The sequence below is a fragment of the Megalobrama amblycephala genome, linkage group LG17 (genome assembly GCF_018812025.1).
Source record: "Megalobrama amblycephala isolate DHTTF-2021 linkage group LG17, ASM1881202v1, whole genome shotgun sequence".
Taxonomy (NCBI): Eukaryota; Metazoa; Chordata; class Actinopteri; order Cypriniformes; family Xenocyprididae; genus Megalobrama; species Megalobrama amblycephala.
Window position 1 is genome coordinate 6,666,316 of NC_063060.1, and position 26,603 is coordinate 6,692,918.

The window sequence follows — 26,603 nt, forward strand, 5'->3', positions numbered from 1 at the left end:
AGCGGCATTTAATAGACAGAGCCGTAGATCACTGAAAAGCCACGCAATATCGCGTTCATTATCGAAGGCGATTCATCTGCGATATGAACGCGATATTGCGTGGCTTTTCAGTGATCTACGGCTCTGTCTATTAAATGCCGCTCCATTTGAAAGCAGGTGATAGGCGATTTAGCGGTAATCAGGGAACCGGCTTTACTGACGAAATGCGCGTGACAATCTCATGCGATATATCGTGCAGCCCTACTCCAGCTTCATAACTTGGCTGTCATTCTAAAACCTTGTATCTCCAAAAACACTTTTCAGGAAATGGAGAAAAACAGGGTTTTTTAAAAAAAATAATTAAACACTGCATTGTCAAAGTTGATATTGTAGCTTTATATGTGGTCACACACTTGCACGAGTCATTATTAACATTTTAGCAAAACCAAGCTCAAATGGAGTTACAAGGTTTTTGACCTGCGAATTTCTGAGAATATAGGACATGCGTGTTTTGTCCTTCATTAGAATGACTGCATCTGAGGCAGTAAGTGCATCGCATTATGTTATTATTATTATTATACGCGCGCGACGCGTCAACGTCCGCTAATGTCCAATTCGCGACCTAATGACTCATTTGAACAGATTCATTTTAATGAATCATGACAACAACTGATCTGTCCACACGGTCTATAATGAATCATTTACTCGAACAACGCTGAAATGAGAACATAAGTGTGCTTACCCCATTTAGTAAGAGTGGTTAGTAAAATTAGCCTTAATAATCCACAATATTTTCAGGTTATTTAAATGACAATGTGTAGTAAATTAGACCTACCTATAAAATCAGTTAATTTAGACTGGAGTGAGGAGAAACCAGAACAAAGCAAGTTGTTGTTAGCTAGGTGCATTCAATTGTATATGGTAGAAAATTATATTATTAGTTAATATAAAATGCTACTTTTGAATACTTTTCAGGTTTAGCAAAAAAGCATCTTCTCTTACAAAGCTATAAAATCCCTTTTTTTTTTTTTTTTGCAAAGAGGGCAAAAAAGAATTACAGTGAGAGTGACGGGTACTTTATTGTCAGTATCGGGCTCATGTGGGTAGGGTACTTTTTACTGTTTGTGTGGATGACCATGTCTGTCAAATTTGAATTGAAATATTTAATACTTTCACAGCAAAAATTATGTATGCGATTAATTTAGATTAATTAATCACAGAGTATGTAATTAATTGGATTAAAATTTTTAATCGATTGACAGCCCTAATTTTAATATATTTTTACTAGTGGGTGCAGGACACTATAGTTCATTTGTAAGTGAGGATAGCAAAATGAAGTAAACTGTGACATATATTTTACCCAAAAATTCTTCATACAGTGGACTACCAGAATTATACAGTGGAATACAGTGGAATTACCAAAATTGATAAAAATTTGGAACCAAAAATTATTACACTGTGACCGGACCATGTTTTGCTTAAGTGTTATCTGACATAATTAAGATAATTTTTTATAATTTTTTGATCTTGTCATATTTTATTACCTTTTTTTTTAAACTATATTGAATAAACTGTGATTAATAAATCAAATGTTCTATGTGTCTGAATAATTTTTGGTTTGACTGTATATATGTATATGTTATGTATATATATGACGTCTGTTATATCAGTTTTAATTCTCCAGCCAAACAACATGCAGGAACAGATGAACTTGGATGCTATAGTGACTCTTGTTGCAAAAGTATGAAACAAGTCTCGATCTGTGTGTTTGTGCAATTTGTGGCTTGTTGGAATTGCATAACACTGTGAGAAGTTTGAGAAAATGCTGGCTCACTAGATGTAGGACTGTACATACTGGTCATACGTCTATGTGCTTTTATCCAGATCAATATACAGTACACTCAGTCTATTTTCACTCCAGACTAAGCGAGTGTGTTTGTGTGTGTGTGTTCAGTAGGTACAGACAAATGGTCCCTGCGGTCACAGACGAGATCTCCTAGTTCCTCACCAAGATCCTTTTCCCCGTCTGGCTCTCCGTCCAACTCCATGAGAAGACTGGTTCTGTCTCCCTCACCTCTCTCTCAGAGTAAGAGCCCAAGGCCCTTTTTAACAGCTCCAAAACTCTTTTCAAAACATTTCTACTTGACAACACTGATTTGGGTTGTGAATTTTATTGTATTTTTCTATAAGTTGATTTAAACCACAAGAAATAATATCAGTAATTTGAAATAATATGATATAATCATATACATTATAACTATTATCATTATTATTCAGATATTTTTATTTTAAAAAATGTGTGTGTATATTTAAAATATTTAGTTGCACGCTACCATTCAAAGGTTTGGGGATGATAATTTATGATAATGTTAAATAATTTTAACATTAAATTGGTCAAAAGAGATATATTAACACAAGATTTCTATTTCAAATAAATGTCTTATTTTGAACTTGATTCATCAAAGAAGTGTAAAACAAAATATATGATGGTTTCCACCAAAATATGAAACTATTTTCAACATAATCAGAAATGTTTCTAGAGCAGCAAATCAGCATATAAGAATGATTTCTGAAGGATCATGTGACACTAAAGACTGGAATAATGATTTATTTCACAATATTACTGTTTTAACTGTTTTTTGATAAATAAAAATGCAGCCTTGGTGAGCACAGGAGACTTCTTTTGAAAAGCATTTTAACAATCATACAGATCTTAAACTTTTGAACAGTAGTGAATATTAGTGAATATTATTTTATTTTTCTTATTTGCAATAGATTCTCTGGGGCTCCAAACATACAGAAAGTAAAATCAATCTTAACAGAACATGAGGGTTACAATATGTCTGGATATTTAATGTACAATATGACTAGGAAGTTCTCTTCCCATCAGGCCTCACAGACGAGCTCAAACAGAAGCTGGAGAAGAGACGGACCAGTCAAGAGTGATTTCCTCCTCGTTCCTGCCCACCCTTCGCCGTCTCATTCTTCCAGTGCCTTCCAATAAAGACTGATGTCCTGTTGAAGGAACAAGGACTCCCTGTAATCGACACTCTTCCCTCAGTGTGACTTAAACAATGACACTTTATTTGACTTTATTAATAACACGAGAGCCGAGGTCCACCAGCTCGTCCTGCCTCATGATAAGGCCGTCACACAATGTTGTGAGCTCCTTTGAGATTATAGAAAATTAAAAAGGAAAAATCTGAGCCAATATTCTTTATTTCTCTCTCTCTCAAGACATTTACACTCAGGTTTCTACTAACAAAACCATGAGTCGAGAATATATTTCCACACATTTAAGAAAGAAGCACATCAAACTGGTCTTACAATGAAGGACTTAATACATATCTGGTTTCAATCAAGCACTAACTGTGAACTGGAGAGAACTGATGTATATGCTCAGATGAATGTGAATATGGTGTTGTTAGGGGCAGGGTCCAAAATTAACACTCCCCATCACCAAATGCGCATATAAATTGGGCAAATGTGCATTTATGCATTCGGCAGATGCTTTTATCCAAAGCAACTTCATGACATTAGCATTGCTTTAAGTTTAGCTTCAGTAATGCAAATAAAAACAGTAAATTTATTAGGAACATGAACATATTACAGTATATGATTTAAATTGAATTGTAAGACTGATCCACACCGGCTTAAGGGCATGCTGTATTTAAAAATAAACCATGTCACGATTGGAACAACAAATATAATGCAAATAATGCAGTTTCATGGCTAATAAGAAATATATGGCCTTTGAGAGGTGTGGCAAAAGTTAATTTTTGACCCTGCTTCCGTGTGTCTCAATATATCTGTAATGTTTTGAAATTTGAATGATGCTTTTGGACACATTTCCAGGAGAAACGCCCAAGTTTATGAAGCAGGTTTTGCTTTAAATGGTTTTTGGATATAAAGGACAGTTAATCCTTCTAGAGGTGAGTATCTCAGATTTGTAAGCGTTTAGGGATAGGTTGTGAAATGGTTCCATTTGTGTTCCTGATTAACCAACTGTCATTATCGGTTTTATGAACATGCATGGTGCTACTGTGACTTTGTAGATATCTGTTTTCATGTGATGTTAAAATCATTTCTTGTTATTTATAACTGTGCTATTTATGCTAATTAAAGGGAAGGTTTTATATAATTCATCCGCTGTTATAGTTTCATATTTGACTACATGAACTGCGTGTTTGATTCATTGTTTTAATGCCAACGCCCGTTAGAACAGCTCTTTGCCGCCATCTTGCGTCTGAAAATAGTAGTAACAGTGTTGACAAAAGGACTCGGAGGACTTCAGCATTCATTTGATTTAATGGTGAGAATAAACCTTTCGATGAATAACTAGAATTTCAGGAGTCTGGGTTACAGCACGAGTAAAACATTTTTAAAATAACTTTATCAAAAAAAAAAGTGTTGTTGCCGGGACGATGTTAGTAATGGACGGCTTTTAGATGACGCTTATACCAGTAAAATACCTTAAACTCAGATTAATATGTCCATATATTTATGTATTTGGTGTATAGCCGGTTATTTAACGAAACCTGATAGCCCTGTTAGGGTTTATTCTACGACTGACCACCAGGAGGCGTAATTAACTTTTACCTCAACAGAAACACACGTAGGCCTATAATATTGCGTTGATTCAGCTGTCAGTTGTAGTTGGATGCAAAACATCTTAATAAAACAAAGTCAGTATTTAATACTGATCATGCTAGTAATGTTGAAAAAATGTTAACGTTAACAAAATACTTTTAAATCATTGTTTCAATGATTCAGCTTTGATGTTGATTCGCTCGTGAGTAAACGTTGAAATGACTGATGGTTAGTAGCCCTATTTTTGTGTGTACAGGTTTTACTTGAGAGGGGTTTTAAAATGCCCTCACAAACAGAATGAAATATATATATATATATATATATATATATATATATATATATATATATATATATATATATATATATAAAACCCTTGAGAGGACAATTAAAGTAGTCTTTGTTGTTTGAAATGCTTATTAATAAGTGAAATCAAATCACGTTTTGCTTTGTTTGTCACCCCTAAACCTGACATGATCAATTTGCAGTATGGTTTAGCAGGTATCATGACCTCTATATTAAAATAATTTTGTCTGTTTGAAATCCAATATATGTGTGTTAAATGAGACTATGATTATATGTAAGCTTATAAAACAACCTAGTCCTACTATGCCAGTTCGTCCGGATTGTCCTGTCTTGTGAACATTCAAATTGGCAAGTTTGTCATAATGCACATTAAAAACAGTTTGAATGAAAGCACAAGTTCTGTTGACTCTTACAAAGATGCTGAGGTGAGACCACCTTATGTTATTTTCTTCAAGTGTGAATGCAGAATGTGTTTTGAAACCGTTGTCTATCAGATAAAAATCAAAACATTCGTTTCTGTTTTGTTTACTATAGCAGCAAACTTGGTTTTCTTGAAAATCAGATCTTTGAAAACACAATACACTCCTCTTTCCTTAACACATGCACACACGCACTTGCTGACACTTGTAGTGACTTGCTGAGACTGATGAACTTCTAAAAGCATGTTTTTCTCTCCAGCAGAAGAATGTCTTTGACTTCACACTGCAGGATCTGAGCCATTTAATGGCCTCTCACACAGAGCAGCAGACACCATGAGCTCCATTCACTGCAGAGCCACGACTCGAAACACACTTTCTGTTGTCTTTGTGACTTAGACCAGTTTGATTTGTTTTTCATTGGAGGACTAGAGCAGTGTGTGTGAAGAGGAACCACTCATGCGACGACAGGAGAACTGAGAGACTAACTGAGAATTCGGTTGCATGGTGAGTTTATGCTGACCTACATTTTTCAGCCATTGCCAGAAAACTTGAAACTTGTTTTCAGAGAACTGAGACCAATACTTAATGTAATGGAAACAGCTGAATTGTTTTCACTTGTGTGGGATGAAACTATATACTGTATATCTTTATTTAAATTAACAAAAACAAATGTTAACCTTTTTAGTTAACAACAATAATGTAAATAGCTCTGTACAGCACTTAAATGAATACCATGGTATACCATCATGGTATGGTCCAAAAATTGTATATTTGAATGGTAATGCTATGGTGCAATTTGCCAGGTTTGTCTACATTCTGATAGTTTGCTAGAGCATAATTATAAACACAGTGAGGCTGTAAAAGCGGACTAGTGAGTAGATAAGTTCACCTTTACAGCATGATGACGCTTAAAGGGTTAGTTCACCCAAAAATTAAAATTTCTGTCATTTATTACTCACCCTCATGTCGTTCCAAACCTGTAAGACCTTTGTTCATCTTCGGAACACAAATTCGACGAGTATATGACTCTTCCGTAGACAGCAATTTTATCCAACACTTTCAAGGTCCAGAAAGGTACTAAAGACATCATTAAAACAGTCGACATGACTGCAGTGGTTCAACCTTAATGTTATGAAGTGATGAGAATATTTTTTGTGCACAAAAACAAAACAAAAATAATGACTTTATTCAACAATATCTTCTCTTCTGTGTCATTCTCATTCATTGTTTACGTCCAACGTTTCCAGGTTGTACGTCAGAATGCAGACTCATTAGGCTTGTTCGAGATGCATCGGCGCTGCGCAGTCCAATCGGCGTATGACATCAAGGTACCGCAAGAGTGATTCAAAAGCATAAGGAGTCGTATGCTCTCCAGTCGCTCTTGTGGTACTTTAATGTCATTGGCCAATCGGTCTGCGCAGCGCCGATGCATCTCGAACAAGCCTACTATTGCCCGGCTCCGTCAACATCACATGTGATCAGCTTTGGCCAATACTGAGCCGGCATTCGGACGTAAACACGGAAGCCTTCACTGTGCTTACTGTGACAACTACATAGGATAATGACAATAAAGAGATTGAATAAAGTCGTTATGGGGAAAGTTCCTGCAGTGGAGCTGGCCAATAGTAGGCTTGTTCGAGATCAAAGACTATAGAATAACACAAGACGCGTCACTCGTACTGTTTTGAATGGGAGAAGGTGCAACGCGCAATATGGCGGAATAAGTCCCGCCTTCTAAATGGAGCCAATCGCCGACTGGTAAAGTCATCGCGTCACTGCAGTGGCCCTTAGAAGCTCCAGTTCCTATAGAAACAGTCAGATGTGCGCCTCCGAAATGAGGCACAAGAGACGCGCATTTAGGACTGCGCATTAGCTTAATTTAGCCTGAAAAATACAGGTTTTTTTGTCATGATTCGAGCGTTTAGAAACAAAATTTCTGAGACTGTTGTTGTCAGATTTCATTGGTTATTTCAAATATGAAATTTAATCGAAAGCTGGTCAAACAGCTTTAGAGAATTTGATGTTTCCCCATTCAGAGAGATAGGAGCTGCACTTGGATGCCCGAGAAGTGTTTCAAAGATGGCCGCCGAGTGAAATTACTTGTCTTAAAGGGACTTTGTTCGAGATGCATCGGCGCTGCGCAGACCGATCGACCCATGACATCAAAGTACTGGAGAGCATACGACTCCTTATGCTTTTGAATCGCTCTTGCGATACTTTGATGTCATACGCTGATCGGACTGCGAGAAGAGAAGATATTGTTGAATAAAGTCATTATTTTTGTTTTGTTTTTGCAGACAAAAAGTATTCTCATCGCTTCATAAAATTAAGGTTGAACCACTGCAGTCACGATGACTGTTTTAACAATGTCTTTGGTACCTTTCTGGACCTTGAAAGTTTCGGTTAAATTGCTGTATATGGACGAATCATACCACACAGATTTCATCAAAAATATCTTAATTTGTGTTCTGAAGATGAACGAAGGTCTTACGGCATTGGAACGACATGAGGGTGTGTAATTAATGACATAATTTTCATGTTTGGGTGAACTAACCCTTTGTGTTTTCTCTTCTGTAGTCCCATTTAGACTTTTGTGTCCTGGAGTCAATGGGTTTTTGGTTAAATGCCTGAAATAAGGTCTGTGGTGAACACGAGCTCAAGATATTTTCATGTTTTGGATTACAACATGCATCAGCAATACCCCACTCATAAGTTTTGTAATTTTTTATGTGTGTTGAAAAAGACTATTGCTATGGAACTGGATGTGCAAAAATACTATCCCATTTCTGGGTTTTATGACTCATTCCTGCTCTCTATTCAGAATAAAATAATAGCACACTACTTTTGTTTTTCTAGTATGCAATTCAGAATTCAGCCATTCAGTGACAGTGGCACAAAAATCACACATCAGCTTGTCAAAGTGATAAAATACATTTTGTTAAACATTTAATTCTAGTCCTTGGTTCTGTTTTATTTACGCTAAAACACGGCTATGACCGCTTCACCCAACGGTTCTGTGTATCACTACACAACACCCTTAGCAACCACTCTTAGCAACGTAAACTGTATGTTCTCAATTGATATTGTTCATTGAAGCTTACTGTATTATGTCGAAGAGTCTTGTGAGAAAGAGATCGAGTGAGCGAGTGGATTCAGATTTAGCATTTTCCTTCAGGTCAGTCCTATGTTCATAATAAAAACTCTGAATGTCCCTTGCGATGTTGTCCTTTTAACAGTTGCTGACACGGTCCCGGTCCCAAATGGCACCCTAAACCCTCACGGTCTTCCTCTGAGTCCGCACTTTCGTGATATTATGATGTTTTTGACTGCCGGGTAAAGTCCTCTGTGTAGCTCACAGACAGGGTTGGGCAAAAATACATCAAAATGTATTTTAAAATAAAATACCAAATACCTTAATTTTAAGTGTATCAAAATAAACTACAAACTACAGCAGTCACACCATGTATCAAAATAAACTACTGTATTTTTGTATTTTAAAAATACTAAAAAATACTTTTACAAGGGAGCATGAAATTTCTTCGCAAACCTTCCATCATTTGGCCTATTTGATCGATCCCTTCACCATTACACTGACTGATAAACAATGTTTGATAGCAACAGCTTTTCTCTGCCAGAGTCATGCAATAAATTTGACATGCAACCATTAAAGGCACAATATGTACAGTAGGATTTTGGATTAAAATATCCAAAATCCACTAGAACAATGTTATATATTTTGTTGACTTGTGTACTTACATGATCCCAAATGTTTCCAAGAATGTTTAAATCCAGAGAAATAATAAATTTTACCCTCAATTTCCGGTTTTATTTTGTAGAAACCATGGAAACACCAAAGACGTATTATTTTCCTCATTTGTCTATTAGACAGATGAGGAACTATTTGGTTTCATTCATCGACTGACGACTAATCATGTTATATACCTTTTTGTTTAAATTTCACGAGTACCATGTTTTATCATGACTAACATCGATCTAGCTTACTGCAGTGTGCAACAATTTTCTCATAGCAGCCGTAAAGCGAACACACGGAGTAGCATTATGACAACTTTCAACACACAAATGTATCTAATATGATAAACAACACTGCATTACCCCACATTCGCTAGACTAAAAAAAGCAGAAGTGGTGACTGTGGCATAATAAAAGTTCCGCTGCTGTCAAGACGTGTTGCGCTCGTCTCTCGCTAGCAATCTCTCCAGCGGTGTTGTTGAGCTTCAACATCACTCGGCCTGCTCTGCTTCATACTACAGTAACTTTAATAATCTCATCCATGAACATGATTTCTGCCCCAGTCCCATCCCGATTCTTTTCCACTGGCTGTAGATGTGAAAACAACACATCCCATGATTCCACAAAATCAAGGATAAGCGACTGAATAAGCAACCTCTAGCGGCGTATATTTACATATCGTGGCTTTAACAGATCAAATATTCACATATCCCTGTGATCTCCCAGATGAAGGTTAGTTTTAAAGTAACCAACAGTTTAATGTTTAACAGTTTGTGACACATAATTGTATCCTAACTTAGTTTGGTAACGAAGGGCCTACTTTGCATCAGCAACACTGACTCAATGTCAAACAAGTCATTTAATGGACGCGGCAGCCATTGTAAGTCCACAAGACCAAAAGTGCATGGAAGTGTGCCATTTGGGATTCAGCCACTGACAGCGCTAGTCAAAGCATTTGTCATTTGCGTCTTGTTCCATGTTCATTATTGATGAATATTTTTTGGCTTTAATATTTGTATTATGTAGTGGCCGTTTTATAAAAGCAGTAAGCCCTGTGAAGCTGTGGTTCACAGTGAATATATAACAGCTTTCTTCTGCTCACCAAGGCTGCATTTATTTAATCAAAAATATAGTAAAAACAGTAATATTGTGAAATATTATTACAATTTAAAATAACTGTTTTCTATTTGAATATATTTTAAGATGTAATTTATTCCTGTGATGCAAAGCTGAATTTTCAGCATCATTACTCCAGTCTTCAGTATCACATGATCCTAATCATCCTAATATGTTTGCTGCATCCTTGCTGAATAAAAGTAAAAATTCTCATAATTCCTCTCTATGATGTTTTGATGTAAGCAGCTCTGAAAATGTTTAGTAGCACTTCCTCATGTGGGTGTTCTTAGACAAAAATGATTCAAGGAATTAAATAATGTTTGACTCATACTGTCAATTTCGGGCTCGTAGTCTGTTAGGCGGTGGTAATAGCTTATATTAGAAGCTAGTAGGGTAGGAGGACCCCACAATGATTTAAAAGCAAGCATGTGTTTACATGATCAGATCTACTCTCTCACATGCTACAGCCCATCTCTTATGCCGTAATCATGCTCGCAATCGGCGATGTAGTAGACATGTTATTGCAATCAGATTGCAACAATGCAAATGCAACAATGAGCACTTGTATTTCTTTTACGGGTCCCGGGCGTGGAACACGTAAACAGATTACCAAAAAAACCTGAATTATCAGGAGAAATAAATGCAAGGTAACTTCAGTGACTTTCCTCAAACGCAGTAGCGTCTCTTTATTAACATCTTATCGTTTTGACTTTATAATTATCAATGTCACTATCTAGTGACACTATGTCAATATCTAGTGGCAACAGCTGTATTTTTTTTAAACCTCATTCTTTAGTGGTGATAATGACTCAGTGTACAATAAACTCTTTTTGTCACATAAATGCATAAATAAATAATTAAATAAATGCATAAATAAATTAGTAATACCAAAACAAACATTACCTTGTGACTACACATGGGTGTATCACATTTCCAGATGTTTAAGGCTTCCAAGGGATGTTTTAATGGTGCAATCATACATATGTTGGTTGCAATGCAGTCATTTTGTCCAACATCACAACGCTTTACTGACAAAGTGGCTTTAGTTTCAACAGGCAGGGTATGGTTTGGTTGACAGGGCTAGATGAAACCCAAAACTTGTCATGCATTTACATTTTCTCTCTCATTACTAGTACTGCTTATTGCAAGTATTAAGCTTCAGCACATAACTCATCCTGCACCTCGAAAATGAATTAAATTTCAAATAATTCAGCTTTTTGCCTGGATCATAATAGAATGAATGGGAAAATCCCATATACGAGCCACGTACACTGAAAAAAAGTGGTGCTAGTATATTTTACAAATATTTACAAAGAAACTGCAAGTAACGTGAAATTTTGAAGTAGAAAGAAGCAGTTTGAAGTATTATTTTATTTTAAAACGATTATTTATTGTAAAAATGATTTAAAAGTAATCTTTGAGAAAAAAATTCAGTGTCGTTAGTGGCTGGTTAGCAGCCACCTAGAAAACACAGGTTACAAAATGGTTTCTTAACATTGGTTCTTCCTGTTTCTTCATAATGTCTGTTAGATAACACCAGCTTTTTGACAATTAGCATGTCTTGAAATTTTTTATCAGTGTATTGTCTTGAACAAGATTTTTACCCTACTTTTTTGGGAGAAAATCATTAAAATCATCTTTTCAAAGACTTTTTAACTTTTCAGATTGTGCATTTGTGAGCATGTCACTTGTGAAACTAGTTTGGGTGTTGGGCTTTCTAAGACATATATCAGGATGTGGTGAGGTTTTTTTTTGGTGAGCTGTTCTGGCTTTATGTTGCTCTGTGGCACGAAAAGCAGAACCGTGTGTCTCTGTCAAGGTCCTAGAGCAAAAGCTTTCATCCTCCGCATTAGCATCACTATAGCGGTGACAGAAATACTGCTGCCAGCACCCCTGCCTGTTCACTCTCTTTCTCTCTCTCTCTTTCAGATGGCCTCACAGGGTTCTTTGCTGCTTCTTTGAACAGCGTTCTTTGCAGCTAAAGTCATATATCTCAGTATGGAAGTGCTCCGGACTGAAGCAGGGGAGAAGACAAGGATGAGAAAACTCTGACAGACAGACGACAGAGGAATCTAGCATTCGCACAGTCTTTTTGACCAGAATCACTGACTAATTGTTTTTTACTGGAACGCTGAACGATGCTTCTGCTGGCTGTTCTGTGCATGTTGTACGTCTGGAGTCCAGCAACGCTGATCGGTGGACAGGGATCATCAACGAATATCATACCTCGGAAAAAAGTGCCAAAAAGTAGTAAGTCTAAATCTTTAAGATTATGTTAGGGCATCAAAATAACATGCACTCTGGTACGTTGATGTAAGCTAGTCTCAGAAAATATTTGGGCATTTAAAATGTTTGAATTATGAGCATTAGATACAAAATATCAAATCAAAAGATGGTATCTGCAAACAAATTATGTTGTGTATGCCATGGTGCTTGACGTTTGATAACATGGTAATTTTTTTCCATTAAATATTTTCACAGTAAAAGCCATGGTAATACTTTGGGTATATAAATTGAAAGTTAACATCTCTCAACATCCTTTTGATTTGTTTATTTATTAAAAACTGTTGTGATTTTTAGTCGTCACATTTATTTATATTGTGCTTTATACATTACATTTTGTTTCAAAGCTGCTTCACATTAATAAAAAGGAAAATAACAGTGTTAATGTTGTAAAATTAATCAATTATGAAATTAATTCAATTTCAGCTACAAAGCAGCTCTACAGGAGATAATAGTGTCATTATTAAGCTCAAGTCATTGTTTATTCAATGCAGTTCAATAACAGTGTCAATGTTGCAAAGTTAGTGGCATAATCCAGCTTAATTCAGTTAAAATGTTGCTCTCATTGGATAGTGTCAGTGCAGTAAAATGTAGTTGCAATAATACAGTGCATCCATAATTATTATGCAAGTCAATATTCTGATCATATATATTTTTTTTTTTTTACATTTTTTTACATATTTTTTTTCATACATTTTTTTTAAAGCACATTTTACCAATTAAAAACAATCTTAATAACTAATATTAATTTAGTATAGAAACATTTATAAGTGATATATAATGGTTAACGAGTGTTGGAAGTGAAAAATGCCTTATATTCTTATTAAGCAGGTTTTTGCAGTTAAAATGGGCCAAAAAAGAGATTTAAGAGTCAGAAATTATTAAAAGCCCAATGATATGGATGCAATACTATAGAAACTTATGGTGAAATTATGGTGTAACCATTAGACAAGACCTGCTCATTGGAGCAGCAGGGTCACAATTTTTTGGTTGTGAAGAAAAGACGCATGTTAACTGCAAAAGACTTTAAATAGTTTCTGGTGGTTTCACACTTAATTCTTCTCTTTAATTCTTAGTCTCCAGTGCCACCATTTCCCAGAACTGCAAACTACATGGAGTCTGCAAAGTACAAGGTGTCAGGTTCTCAGAGACTTTGCTAAGGCAAGGAATGGTATTGTGAAATACATGAAGACTGATTTTTGAAAAAGGTTTATGGACAGATAGGTTGAGAGTGACAGAGTGACCCTTGAGATAACAGCACCAGTTCAAGTCAGACAACAGCGGCGGTGGTGAGGAAGTCATGCTGTGAGCTGCTACTAACAACGAGCAAGATGGACCTTTCAGGGTAGGAGATGGACTTGAAATGAACTCTCAAAACTTACTGCCGCTTTCTAGAAGATAAATTCTTCAAACACAAGAGGAAGGGGTGCTGTTCCCTCAAGAAACACTCTCAACATATCTGTCTATATAGCCTTCATGTCTTTCACAACACTTCAGCTTGTGAGTCTTTTAAAGTTGAGGTCATGTTTCTGGATTCTTTACCTAAGCGAAGTCTCTGAGAACCTGACACCTTAAACTTCTGGAGACTCCAAGTAGGTTGCCGTTCTGGAAAATGGTAGCACCGGAGACTAAAGTGTTCCTGATGGTTTCACACTTTCGCACCTAATTCTTCATCTTAATTCTTAAAGTTGCCATGAAATCAAAATTGAAGTTTTTTGGCTTTTAGTATGAATATAGCCTTACACCATGTCTACACTGGATGCGGCTGTTGTCGCTCTCATCGCACAGCTAAGATTGTCTACACTGGACGTGACAAAACACCCGTTGCAAAGCCCCTGTCCTTTGTGTCAGTACATCATAAAAAGAACGAGGCATCGGTTTACTGTCTGTCGGAGATTTGTAACTCGCATTGCTCCGTATCCAGTGTAGACAACATCACTGATTATAATGGGTTCTATTGTCTTTGTTGCATCGCATCACACCGCTTGCATCCAATGTAGACACGGTGATACTCTTATCTACAAGCTAGTGTGCTCCAAAACAATGTCAAAATTCATATTTAGATGATATAAGTCTTCAAAACTTACATCCCTGCTTTCACAGACAAGGCTTAAGCTAGTCCTAGACTAAAATGCATGCTTGAGCTGTTTTAACTGAAAGCATATCATATTAGTCTAAGCCAGGGCTGGGCAAACTCGGTCCTGGAGGGCCGCCGTCCCTGCAGAGTTTAGCTGCAACCCTAATAAAACTCACCTGTGTGTAATCCTGAAGACCTTGATTAGCTGGTTCAGGTGTGTTTCATTAGGGTTGGAGCAAAACTCTGCAGGGACAGCGGCCCTCCAGGACCGAGTTTGCCCAGCCCTGGTCTAAGCCCTGTCTGTGAAATCGGGCCACAGTCTCTCACTTCTGCTAATATGGATCATCGATTTAAATGACATCATGCTGCATTTCAGCTTCTCATCACATTTTCTGTCCAATCAAATGCTCTCTAGAATCTAAAGCATCCCGCCCCCTACTTTATAAATAGACGAATTTTACCAGGGAAACCCCACCAAAAACAATTCAGATTTTACCCCCCGGAACACGATTTTTACCGGGGAGTAAGCATTTTTTGGGCTTGTTTTGAGTAGCAGTTGGGCAGGTTTTGTTGTGAAAACCTGACAGCCCTGGTCAACACAGTGAATAATGCTGCACATTCCAAGGCACTTCAGTTGACCTTTAGAGTCTTTTGTAGTTTATATCTTTTCTTCACTGTTTTTTTTGTGACCCTGCTGCCCCAATGAGCATGTTTTGTCCAATAGTCACACCTTAATTTTGCAATTTCTATAGCATTGCATCCTTCTCGTGGGCATTAAATAATTTCTGACTCTTCAGTGTGGTTAAATCTCTTTTTTTGGCCCATTTTGCCTGTGTAAGAAAACCTGATTATTAATTATGCACATCTAAATATAATGCATTTTTCACTTCCAGTGGTATTTTATATCACTTATAACAAAATGAATAGTTATTAAGATTGATGTGGTTTAGAAATGTGCTTGGAGCAAAAATACGATCAGAATATCGACTTGCATAATAATTATGCACACACCGTATTTCTGAATATTTAAACCCAAACTGAGCAAGCCAAATGTGACAGATGAGATACAGGACTACATTTCTTTGTTTAAAACAACATTCAGTTGTTCTGTGTGTGACTTTTCCATTTTTGGCAAACATTAGCAACTCCTACCCTCGACTGTGGCTTTCATTTGTTGCTAGGTAATGGAGGACGTTTGTTTCGTGAGGAGGGTGTTTGGAACTACACCACTATGCTTCTGAGGGAAGATCTCAACATGCTCATCCTGGGTGCCAGGGAAGCCATTTTTGCCCTCGATCTAGATGACATTACAGTCAGGAAGGCCATGGTGAGATCTTAAATGCATAGTTACAATGCTGTGATAAATTTGTTCGCTAAGTCATTCAGTTTCATTCTGCAGAGTGATTATTTTAGTAAACATAGATGATGGTAAGTTGTGTTGATTCTCCTCAGGTGAATTGGCCAGTCTCAGAAGAGAAGCAAAAAGGATGTTCTATTAAAGGAAAAGATGCTACGGTGAGTTTTCACATCTGAAATTCTATAAAACTGATGCCTTTTGGGCTCTCATTGATGTATGTGAGTTAAAAAATGTTTAGACAATTAATACCTTGCACCAGCTTTTATTATTTTTCTTGGTATATTAGCAGATAATATGCACACTTTGATCATTTAGAAGTGTATTAATTTATTGTGCTGGCAGAGTATTCAGTTTATTAAAGTTTTAAGACATTCTTTGTCTGATAAAATGTTTAAAATGTACTTAAATTTTTATATTTTATACAAATATCAAGGTAACAAGATGTTTAAGGATGTTTTATAGCCGTCTAAACAAAGCAACATGCGAGAAAGTGCAACCTGTATGTATTGATAATTCTAGCAGAAATCAATAGATATAAATCAAGTACTAAGTAAAAGCCAAAATACCCATGTGAACATATATTCTAAGAACGCAAGAAGAGGAAGCATATGGTTCTGCTTGGTCTGACATTGTGGCGAGAATTGAGAGTAGGTCATTTTTTAGACAAAGATCACATCATTAATTTGTTTCCCTCGGCTACGTTGTTTTTCTTTAGAATGACTGCAAAAATTACATCAGAATTCTTCATAAAAGGGACGATGACAGAATGTATGTTTGTGGAACCAATGCATTCAACCCAACCTGTGACTATATGGTGAGTTTCAGTGTTAGTGACTACAAACATATAATGTGCCATATAGCGTGTTTTTCATGCTTTTGTTGCATGTTATTCTCTTAGTCCTATTTAAATGGTGAGCTGAAATTAGACAACAAGCAAGAAGATGGGAAGGGGAAATGTCCGTTTGATCCTTTTCAACGATACGCGTCTGAGATGGTTGGTATGTACTGCCTCTGTTTATTCATAATTTTGCCCTTTTAAAAAAACAGATTAAGCACAACTGATAGTTCTATTGATAAGATAATTTGGACTCATATGCAACTATCAACAAGTGTTAATTTAGTGCCAATAGTTTTCATATCATCTTTCTCTTGTTTTATCTCTCTTCCAGATGGAGAGTTATACTCCGCCACTTCACTGAACTTCTTGGGCTCAGATCCAGTTATGATGCGCAGCACAGGCGAAATCATACGGACAGACTATTGGTTCAATGGTGAGAAAATGGTGATGTCTCAACAAACCTTCAATAGCTGTGTGCTAAAAACAGAACACATTAACCAGCTCATTGTAATACCATGCAACAAACCACAATGCCCTGGCAAACACCACTCGCATTTTCATATATTTTTTTCCAATGCGGCTTTTTCAGTCAAAAGACTATAAGGTTTTTTTTGTGTGTGTGTGTGTGTGTGTGGGGGGGGGGGGGGCTATTTTTATTAGCCAATGGGCATACTAACTCCAAAGAACTGCAGCATAATTTTCCATCTGTTTAAAGCCATGAATATTTAGATTACCTCTCAAAAGAAGAAAACAAAGATATGTGAACAAACGGCAAGTTTTGGCCACTTGCAATCAATATACAGCACCCGTTGATGATGATGATGATGATTCATATCATATACAAGCAAGCACATGAGCCTACTAGTACAGTGGTGGTCAGAATTATTGGCACCCTTGGTAAATATGATCAAAGATGACTGTAAAAATAAATCTGCATTGTTTATCCTTTTGATCTTTAATTCATAAAATTAGCAAAAATCTAATCTTTCATTGAAGAAAAAGAATTGAAAGTGGGGGGAAAGTCACATTATGAAATAAATGTTTATCTACAAAACATGTTGGCCACAATTATTGGCACGCTTTTATTCAATCATTTTTGCAACCTCCTTTTGCCAAGAAAACAGCTCTGAGTCTTCACCTATAATGCCTGATGAGTTTGGAGAACACCTGACGAGAGATCAGAGACCATTCCTTCATGCAGAATCTCTCCAGATCCTTCAGATTTCCAGCTCCATGTTGGTGCTTCTTCTCTTCAGTTCACTCCACTCATTTTCTTTAGGGTTCAGGTCAGGGAATTGGGATGGCCAGGGCAGAAGCTTCATTTTGGGCTCATTGACACATTTTTGTGTTGGTTTTGATGTTTGTTTTGAATCATTGTCCTAATGGAAGATCCAACCATGGCCCATTGTTGGATTTCTAGCAGAAGCAGTCAGGTTTTGAATTTTTATCTGTTGGTATTTGATAGAATCCATGATCCATGTATCTGAACAAGATGTCCAGGACCTCCAGTAGGCCCACAACATTAAAGATCCAGCAGTATATTTAACCGTGAACATGGGGTACTTTTATCCATGTGTGCACCAAACCCATCTTGTGGGTTTGCTGCCAAAAAGCTTCACCTGACCATAGAAGCTGGTCCTCTTTGAAGTTCCAGTCGTGTCTGACAACTGAATATACTGGAGATTGTTTCTGGATGAGAGCAGAGGATTTTTCTTGAAACCCTCCCGAGCAACTTGTGGTGATGTAGGTGCTGTTTGATCAATTTTTTTTAGGCTTTCTGAGACTCAAGACTCAACTAATCTCTGCAATTCTCCAGCTGTGATCCTTGGAGAGTCTTTGTCCACTCAAACTTTCCTCCTCACCTTCCTTAGGACGATTTAGACATATGTCCTCTTCCAGGCAGATTTGTAACATCTTTAGTTAATTGGAACTTCTCAATTATTGCTCTGATCGTGGAAATGGGGATTTTCAGTGCTTTAGCTATTATTTTACAGCCACTTTCTATTTTGTGAAGCTCAGCAATCTTTTGCTGCACATCATAACTATATTCTTTGATTTTACTCATTGTGATGAATGTTTAAGGGAATTTGGTCTTTGTGTTTCCTCATGTTTGTACTCCTGTGGAACAGGAAGCCATGGCTGGACAATTTCATGTTCATGATCACCTGGTGTGCTAAAAAAAAATGTAAATATGAATGGGAATATACTTCAGAGAAATTTTACTCATAAAATATTCTAGAGGTGCCAATAATTGTGGCCAAAGTGTTTTGGAGAAAAACATTTATTTCATAATCTGATTTTCCCCCCACTTTCAATTCTTTTCCTTCAATGAAAGGTTAGATTTTTGCTAATTTTATGAATTAAAGATCAAAAGGATAAACAATTCAGATTTATTTTTACAGTCATTTTTGATCATATTTACCAAGGGTGCCAATAATTCTGACCACCACTGTACATGAATGTAATACGCTAAATTGAAAGTTAAGAATTTTATTTATAATGGTTTTCTATGGGAAAATTCTTGACATGAAACTTTGTGCATTGCATTCATATTCTGGGTTCAGCTGCTGGTGCATAGTATGTTTTATTAATAAGGTATATACTGAAGACTATAGATATAGAAAGACTGTTCACTCATACTACTTGTGAATGGGAGAAACTGCAACTCGCAATATGGCGGAATACGTCCCGTCTTTTAAGTAAAAGAGCCAATCATTGCGTCACTGCAGCTGCCGTTAGAAGCTCCGGTTCCCATAAAAACCTGAGACCTGCACTTAGGACTGCACATGCACATTGGCTGGTCTAGCCTGAAAAATAAGCTTTTTTTTAACACTATTTGAGCATAAGATACAGCATTTATGGGACAGTTCATGTCAGATTTTGTTGCTGATTTGTTATTTAATTGTAAGTTCAGCAAGCAGTTTTTGAGATATCAGGATTCCCCCATTTAAATAGATAGGACTTGGTCTTGGATGACAGAAATAGCTGCCCGGAGGCGCTGCAAATATGGCTGCCGAGTGAACAGACTTTCCTTGAAAGGGACTGGCAACCCCCTGGATGCATCTGTCCAAATACTTGTTAATGCATATATCTAACCAGCCATTCACGTGACAGCAACCCAATGTATAAAAGTATGCAGACAAGGTTAGTGGTTCGGTTGTCATTAAAAATAAACATCATCTAAGGTGCTTTTTTACCTTAGAGTGATTGTTGGTGCCAGACAGGGTGGTTTGAGTGTCTGCTGATCACAGTCATTTATAAAAAATGGTGCAAAAAAAACCACGCAGTTCTGCAGAAAATCATAAAGTTGACAGGAAGATGATAGTAACTGATAGTTTTATTTGTTAAGAACCAAATTTTGTCCGCATGGCCTACATACCGGAGGGAAAATCGAGCCCAGAGGGGGATGACGACAAGATCTATCTGTTCTTCAGTGAGACCGCAGTGGAATATGATTCATTGTTCAAGGTGGATGTCTCTCGGGTAGCTCGCGTCTGCAAGGTAAACTCCCTTGGAGTCATTTCTATGATTAACACATATTGAGAAACATTACAGCATTTCCTGTCTATACCACATATGACATCAATGCAAAATGATATATTTATTTCCTCTCAGGGAGACATGGGTGGGCTGAGGACGCTGCAAAAGAAGTGGACATCATTTCTAAAAGCGAGGCTTGACTGTCCCTTTCCAAACATCAAGCTGCCTCTTCTGGTCCAGGACGTGTTCCAGTTGTGCCAAGATGACTGGACCACCTGCACTTTTTATGCTGTTTTTACTCTACAATTGTAAGTTTGAACTCTTTGACTTTTTTAAGCACATCTCGATACTTACTGCCTCAAACAAAACTCAAAGTACAAACCTCAAGAACGATCAACTACTGTAGTTCCACACTTCTGCCTCTTCCCAGTGATTGTAGCTGATGTCTTGTTTCTGATCGACAGAGACTCCTCTGAATACTCTGCAGTATGTGCATACAAAATTGAAGACATCAAGACTGTGTTCTCAAATAGCAAGTTTAAGACTCCTGTTACCGTCGCAACGTCATTTGTGAAGTGGGTGATGTACTCGGGCGAAGTACCTGACCCCCGACCTGGAGCAGTGAGTCTTCTGTTCAATAATTCTGTTCAGCACTTGTTCAATAATACTGATTACCAAAGCTCAGTAACTTTCTCTTTGCTCCTCACTAAAGTGCATTGATAATCATGCCAGAGATAAGAACATCAACAAATCTCTGGATCTGCCAGACAAAACATTGCAGTTTATCAGAGACAAGCCTCTGATGGACCAGCCCGTCAAAGCCATTGGAGAGCGACCACTGCTGGTGAAGACAGGCATTGCTTTCACTAGAATTGTGGTGGCCACAGCGACTGCCTTGAACGGGAGCAGCCATCAAGTCATGTTCATTGGCACAAGTAAAGATGTGTTTATGTAAATTTATAGTTAAGCAAGCCCTCAAAATAATGTAAATGCTCATCAAGCCTTTTAATGTAATCTTCAGCTGCATGAGTGTGTTTAACTGAGATTGTTGTCTTGTCTTCAGCATTGTGTTTTGTTCTGTTATGTATCAGAGAACGGTTCAGTGCTGAAAGCTGTGAATTATGAGGGAGAGATGGTTATTATGGAAGAGATTCAGCTATTTGAGCCCTCACAGCCTGTCAAGATACTGCGACTTTCCAACAGCAAGGTAAAAAGCAGATGCGTTTATCGATGTGTTTATTTCTCACTTAGCAACATTGTGTGTGTGCTGTGTAGTTTTATGCTCTGTCTGTTTCTGTCAGCAAAGCTAATTTTATTCCTGTAACTCAGTTGTTGTCATGGGTTGAAGGGCATTCTTAGTCAAAGCTTAAATAGCGGTCAACAATTATTTTCTTTATATACACATATGCTCAAAAGTTTAGGGTTGATAAGATTTTTTAATGTTGTTGAAGGATGTTCACCAAGGCTGCAATAATTTGATTAAAAATACAGTAAAATAGTAATATTATGAAAATATTATTATAAACAAATAACTCTTTTCAATTTGATTGTATATTTTAAAATGTAATTTTTTTTCCTGTGATCAAAGCAGAATTTTTAGCATCATTACTCCAGTCTTCAGTGTCACATGATCCTTCAGTAATCATTCTAATATGCTGATTTGCAAAACAGTGAAAACAGTGCTGCTTCATATTTTTGTGATGCATTGTTTGATGAACAGAACATTCAAAAGAATAACATTTATTTGAAATATAATCAAGTCTTTACTGTCACATTCGCTCAATTTAATGCATCCTTGCTTAATAAAAGTTAATTTCTTTAAAAAAATATTATAATACCTTAAACTTTTGAGGTCTGCCATGTACTGTTCTACAGCAATATTTTGGGTTATGTATGTTCAGCTGAAAGACAAGTCAAATTTATTGTAGTCTCTATTATTGTCTATAGAGATGTTAAGTTATGTGTGATGTCATCCCAGAAACAACTGTACGTGGGTTCGGAGGTGAGCGTGATGCAGCTGTCCATCAGTGAATGTGGGCGGTACCACACGTGTCCAGACTGTGTTCTGGCCAGGGATCCGTACTGTGGCTGGGACCTCAACGTGGGCCGCTGCTCTACCATAAACAGCACACACAGAACAAGAACCAGGTGAAAAGATAATATAATATAATATATTATAATATAATATAATATAATATAATATAATATAAAAAAGTCGCTGTTTGGATTTAAATAGGCAAATACTTAAGAGTCTATGACTGAATCATTATTGCAGTGATTATTAAAGGTCCCGTTTTTCGTGGTTTTTTGAAGCTTTGATTGTGTTTATAGTGTGCAATATAACATGTGTTCATGTTTCGCGTGTAAAAAAACACAGTATTTTTCACATAATTTACTTATCTGTATACCGCTGTTTCCACTGTCATAAAAACGGGCTGATGACTTCCTTGTTCTATGAAGTCCCTCCTTCAGAAATACGTAACGAGTTCTGATTGTGCCAGCGGTTCCTGTGTTGTGATTCGACAGCAGCTTAGCGCATCTTGCCCGGAAAGGTCACGCCTCTTACCATAACGTGGAGATGCACGCGCTCAGTGTTATTGTAAACATGTCTTTAATTTTACCCTATCAATTTGAGCCGGAATCAGACCCGGTGATTGGACTGCGGGATGAAAATAACAGCGTTTCAACGACATGGCGACAAACACACTCTACAAACGCAACTCTTGTGTATTCCTGTGGGCGGAGGTTAGTCAAAAAACTGTTTTAGTGAAGTCATTAAAGAAGGAAGTAGAGGGATGTAGTCCAAACTGGCCGTTCGATGTAGGCGACTTCTGTTAAATAAAATATCTCGCTTGGCATTGAACTTTGAGCTTTAACATTTTACAGATTTTATTTATACTCTACCAACAACATTACACACTAACTAAAGTTTGAAACATGGGATCACGAAGAACGGGACCTTTAAGTTTCTAGCACGTTATATATTTGGGAACAGTTCTTTTAACCCTAACTGATGGAGTGTGTAGCTTTACATTTCTTAAACAACCATGCAGGAAGACACATCATGGCCATATTCCAGGATGACAAAGCCAAGATTCATCAGGCTCAGATTGTGAAAGAATGGTTGGGAGAGAGCATGAAGAATCTGAATCTGCTCACCTCTTGCATTGTCAATACAAGATCTTGACCAAAAATTGATGCACCTCTTGATAGAAATAAATTTTGTGATGTTATTTCCATCAAGAGGTGGATACATTTTTGGTCAAGATCATTTGTGAAACACATAAGCAGCTGTTGAAAGCGCACAAAAAATACACAGTCTTTAATAGCAAACTCAAATGAATATGGCTTGCTTAGTTGGGGACACTTGACATTTGACTTGACATTTGATATTCAACAGTATTCTTGACATTTATTCAACAGTGCTTTGATCTGCCTGCATTGACACTATTCTTTAAGAGCTGCTGTGCAGCAAAAATTATGTACCAGTTATCAATGTAAAGCTGCTTTGACACAATCTGCATTGTAAAAAGCGCTATATAAATAAAGGTGACTTGACTTGACGTTGACTCAAACAATAACCGGCAAAGGACTGAACAGAGAAGGGAGTATAAATACACATGGTAAATGATAACAAACGAGAACTCATACAGACACAACAGGAAGAACTAAACAGAACATAAATGTGATATTATGCCCCCCTTGGAAAAGTGCATCCTCACACTGAATAATGTATAACTGAGGAGGGAGGGGGCTTTGGAGGAGGGCGTGGAGCTGATGATGGACAGGGACGACCAAGAAGAGTCGGAGAAGAACACCAGGGTAGTGCCGACAGTGGAAGGAGCCAGGGTGGAGCTTTGGCTGAAGGACTGGATACGGTGGCGGAACCATGGTGATTCGAGGAACCGGCGGAGCAGAGAGGCCGACGGGCCAGTGTGACTCCGATGGCCTAGATGCCTGAGGCTGAGCTGCTGGCTCGCGGGACCGAGACGGTGACGGGGACTCAGCTGCCCGGGGCGATGCTGGAGCGGGACGATGGGGAGGTCGGAGGAAGGGAGGAGCCCGATGATGCATTAGGGGTGGAGAGTGTAGGCACTGCTGGAAGTCTGTGGCTTAAGCTAGCAGTTAGGGTTAAAAGAACTGTTTCCAAACATATAATATGCTAGAAACATAATAATCACTGCAATAATGATCCAGTCTTAGACTCTTAAGTATTTGCCTGTTTAAATCCAAACAGTGACTTTTTTTTTTTTTTTTTTGGCCGGGCAGTGTATAATATAATATATAAATTCCCGAAATCAAAAGAAAAAAAAATGGTCCCACTTTATATTAAGTGGCCTTAACTACTATGTACTTACATCAAAAAATAAGTACAATGTACTTATTGGGTTCATACTGAATTGCAAAACACATTTTCAGCTATTGAGGTGGGGTACAGGTAAGGTTAGGGAAAGCTTTGGTGGTATAGGTAGGTTTAAGGGTAGGGATAAGGTGTAAGGGATGGGTCAACAGTGTAATTATAAATGTAATTACAGAAATTAATTACAGATGTAATTACATGCAGGTGTTATTAAAATATAAGTACAATGTAAAAACATGTATGTACACAATAAGTGCATTGTATCAAATGATTAATTTAAATGTAAGTACATAGTAGTTAAGGCCACTTAATATAAAGTGAGTCCAAAAAAATAAATTATATTTTACTTAAAAAAATAAAAAAAAATCTCTTTTTAGGACCATTAAAATCATTGGCATGACTATTTGCATGACAAATAAGCATTTAATAACATTGCCAATGCAAAAAATAAAAATAGCATTCACAGTAGTATTTGTTTTAATGCCTTTATTTAAATATATTAAGCTTTAGAGCATGAATTAATGAGAATTACCATTTGAGGTTTTTGTAATTCACCTTATTCTAAGAAATAAAACATCTGCACACATTAATGGTAATAGGAATTGTACAGGAAAATGTTTAATTGTAAGAAAAATATATGCTAAAATATGTTCTTTATGCTAAATTTATTTATATATATTTATATTTTTAAGTAATAATTTCGCACACCATTACTAATATTGATATTGGCATATTGCTGATTGCAGTAATATTTTTTCTTCCACAGCACCGTGATTCAGAGTTTGAGTGACGGTGACGCTAGTCGATGTCCACAAATAGGTAATTGTAAATTGTAATTTCCCAAAGTCTTTACACTGTATGTTCTGTTAGAAACACTAAGTAACATCTAGACCTTGTGTTACAGGTGGCAGTAAGCCAGTCAACATCTGGTTTATCCATGACAATACCGTGAAGCTGTGGTGCCAGCCTTATTCCAACCTGGCACAGGTTCACTGGAAGGTGAACGGAAAACCGATCAAACCGTCAGACACCTTCCAGATCCTCTCCGACAGCCTGATGATCCTTAACGCCTCTGCAAAAGACAGCGGCTACTACACCTGCAGTTCTGTCGAGCGGAAACACGAGGTGCAGCACATAGCATATGATCTGCAAATGTTGTCAGGACCTGGGACTGCAGAATCACTCCATGACGTTAAGGGAAAAAAGAACACCCTAGTGGCTATGGTGGTGATATTGTCGCTAATTCTAGCTACGTTAGTAATTTGGAACCTGTACAAAGGGCATTTACCTTTGCCGTGTTGCCACGGTAGGGTAAAAGACATGGCCGACAGGAACGTAGATGAGAGTTTGTCTGCAAGCCAGGCTCAACAACATAAAGTAGCATCACCAACCGTGAACTTGAACAGCAACAACAACTATGCAAACATCCAGAGGTCTTCCATCTCTAGAGAGACAGACAGGCTCTCAACCACTGTTGGTTCCTCAGGTCAGATCTCATTGAGATACAGAGATGATGAATCAGAGATTTGAGATTGTTTTTATGCACAGACTTGCTAATGCAGCTAATGTGTGGTCATTTAAATGCAGACCAAGCCCACGGGTGCTGGTTCCTCTTTTGCAGCTGTTAACTTTTGACTAAACTGCTGTTTTGAACTGCTTTGTGTTCTTGATGAATTGCCTTCAATTCTAAATGGCAACGTTCAACCATCATATGCCAACATGTCCAATGGACAAAAACCAGACTTTTTAGTCTGTCCACATTGCAGTCCGTTCAAAGTCAAATCACTTGGTGGCCATATTTGTAACGCCACTAGGCAGCTAATTCTACTGCTGTTCCTCACTATTCACCAAATCTTTTGCACAGCCGACTTTTTATTTTCTTTCTTTTTCTATTCAAACTATAGCAGCAAATACCCACACTTGCCACTTGAGAGCGGATGTACGTGATAAGAAATAAGTGTGCAAGACTGTCTTAGGTCTAAAAAATGCCACATCTCAGTGTCCTTAACTCAATAAATCCATCTCTAATACTGCTTCAGAATATTTAAAGA

At 37.3% G+C, this 26,603-nt stretch overlaps 2 protein-coding genes across 8 annotated transcripts in view; both read left to right on the forward strand.

Annotated features, from left to right (window-relative positions):
- stap2a (signal transducing adaptor family member 2a) overlaps positions 1 to 4,124 on the forward strand; it is a 20,410-nt gene extending 16,286 nt beyond the window's left edge. The window contains exons 10-11 of the mRNA XM_048163288.1: positions 1,934 to 2,065; positions 2,870 to 4,124. Of these exons, the coding sequence (XP_048019245.1) occupies positions 1,934 to 2,065; positions 2,870 to 2,925 (188 nt within the window). The 3' untranslated portion in view covers positions 2,926 to 4,124. The remainder of the gene's footprint in view (positions 1 to 1,933; positions 2,066 to 2,869) is intronic.
- Positions 3,773 to 26,603, forward strand: sema4e (semaphorin 4e). 7 transcript variants are annotated; one of them, XM_048163282.1, is made up of 16 exons: positions 3,773 to 3,911; positions 5,551 to 5,795; positions 12,087 to 12,407; positions 15,699 to 15,844; positions 15,970 to 16,032; positions 16,590 to 16,688; positions 16,773 to 16,872; positions 17,044 to 17,145; positions 20,062 to 20,213; positions 20,328 to 20,500; positions 20,657 to 20,813; positions 20,905 to 21,127; positions 21,284 to 21,399; positions 22,171 to 22,340; positions 25,319 to 25,371; positions 25,457 to 26,603. In XM_048163282.1, exons 3-16 carry the CDS (start codon positions 12,296 to 12,298, stop codon positions 26,080 to 26,082), a joined length of 2,292 nt encoding a protein of 763 aa, XP_048019239.1. In that variant the 5' UTR covers positions 3,773 to 3,911; positions 5,551 to 5,795; positions 12,087 to 12,295; the 3' UTR covers positions 26,083 to 26,603. The 7 variants fall into 7 exon arrangements, with proteins under 7 accessions (XP_048019239.1, XP_048019241.1, XP_048019238.1 ...); XM_048163284.1 differs by having other exon boundaries at positions 3,779 to 3,911; positions 5,554 to 5,795; XM_048163281.1 differs by lacking the exon at positions 3,773 to 3,911 and adding an exon at positions 4,206 to 4,291.

What these genes read in the sequence shown, in the direction of transcription:
- sema4e (XM_048163282.1), top strand. Translation starts at nt 12,296, where the DNA reads ATGCTTCTGCTGGCTGTTCTGTGCATGTTGTACGTCTGGAGTCCAGCA. An exon ending in ATACGCGTCTGAGATGGTTG is followed by an intron (nt 16,873 to 17,043) that starts GTATGTACTGCC and finishes TCTCTCTTCCAG; the next exon opens with ATGGAGAGTTATACTCCGCC. An exon ending in GGGTAGCTCGCGTCTGCAAG is followed by an intron (nt 20,214 to 20,327) that starts GTAAACTCCCTT and finishes ATTTCCTCTCAG; the next exon opens with GGAGACATGGGTGGGCTGAG.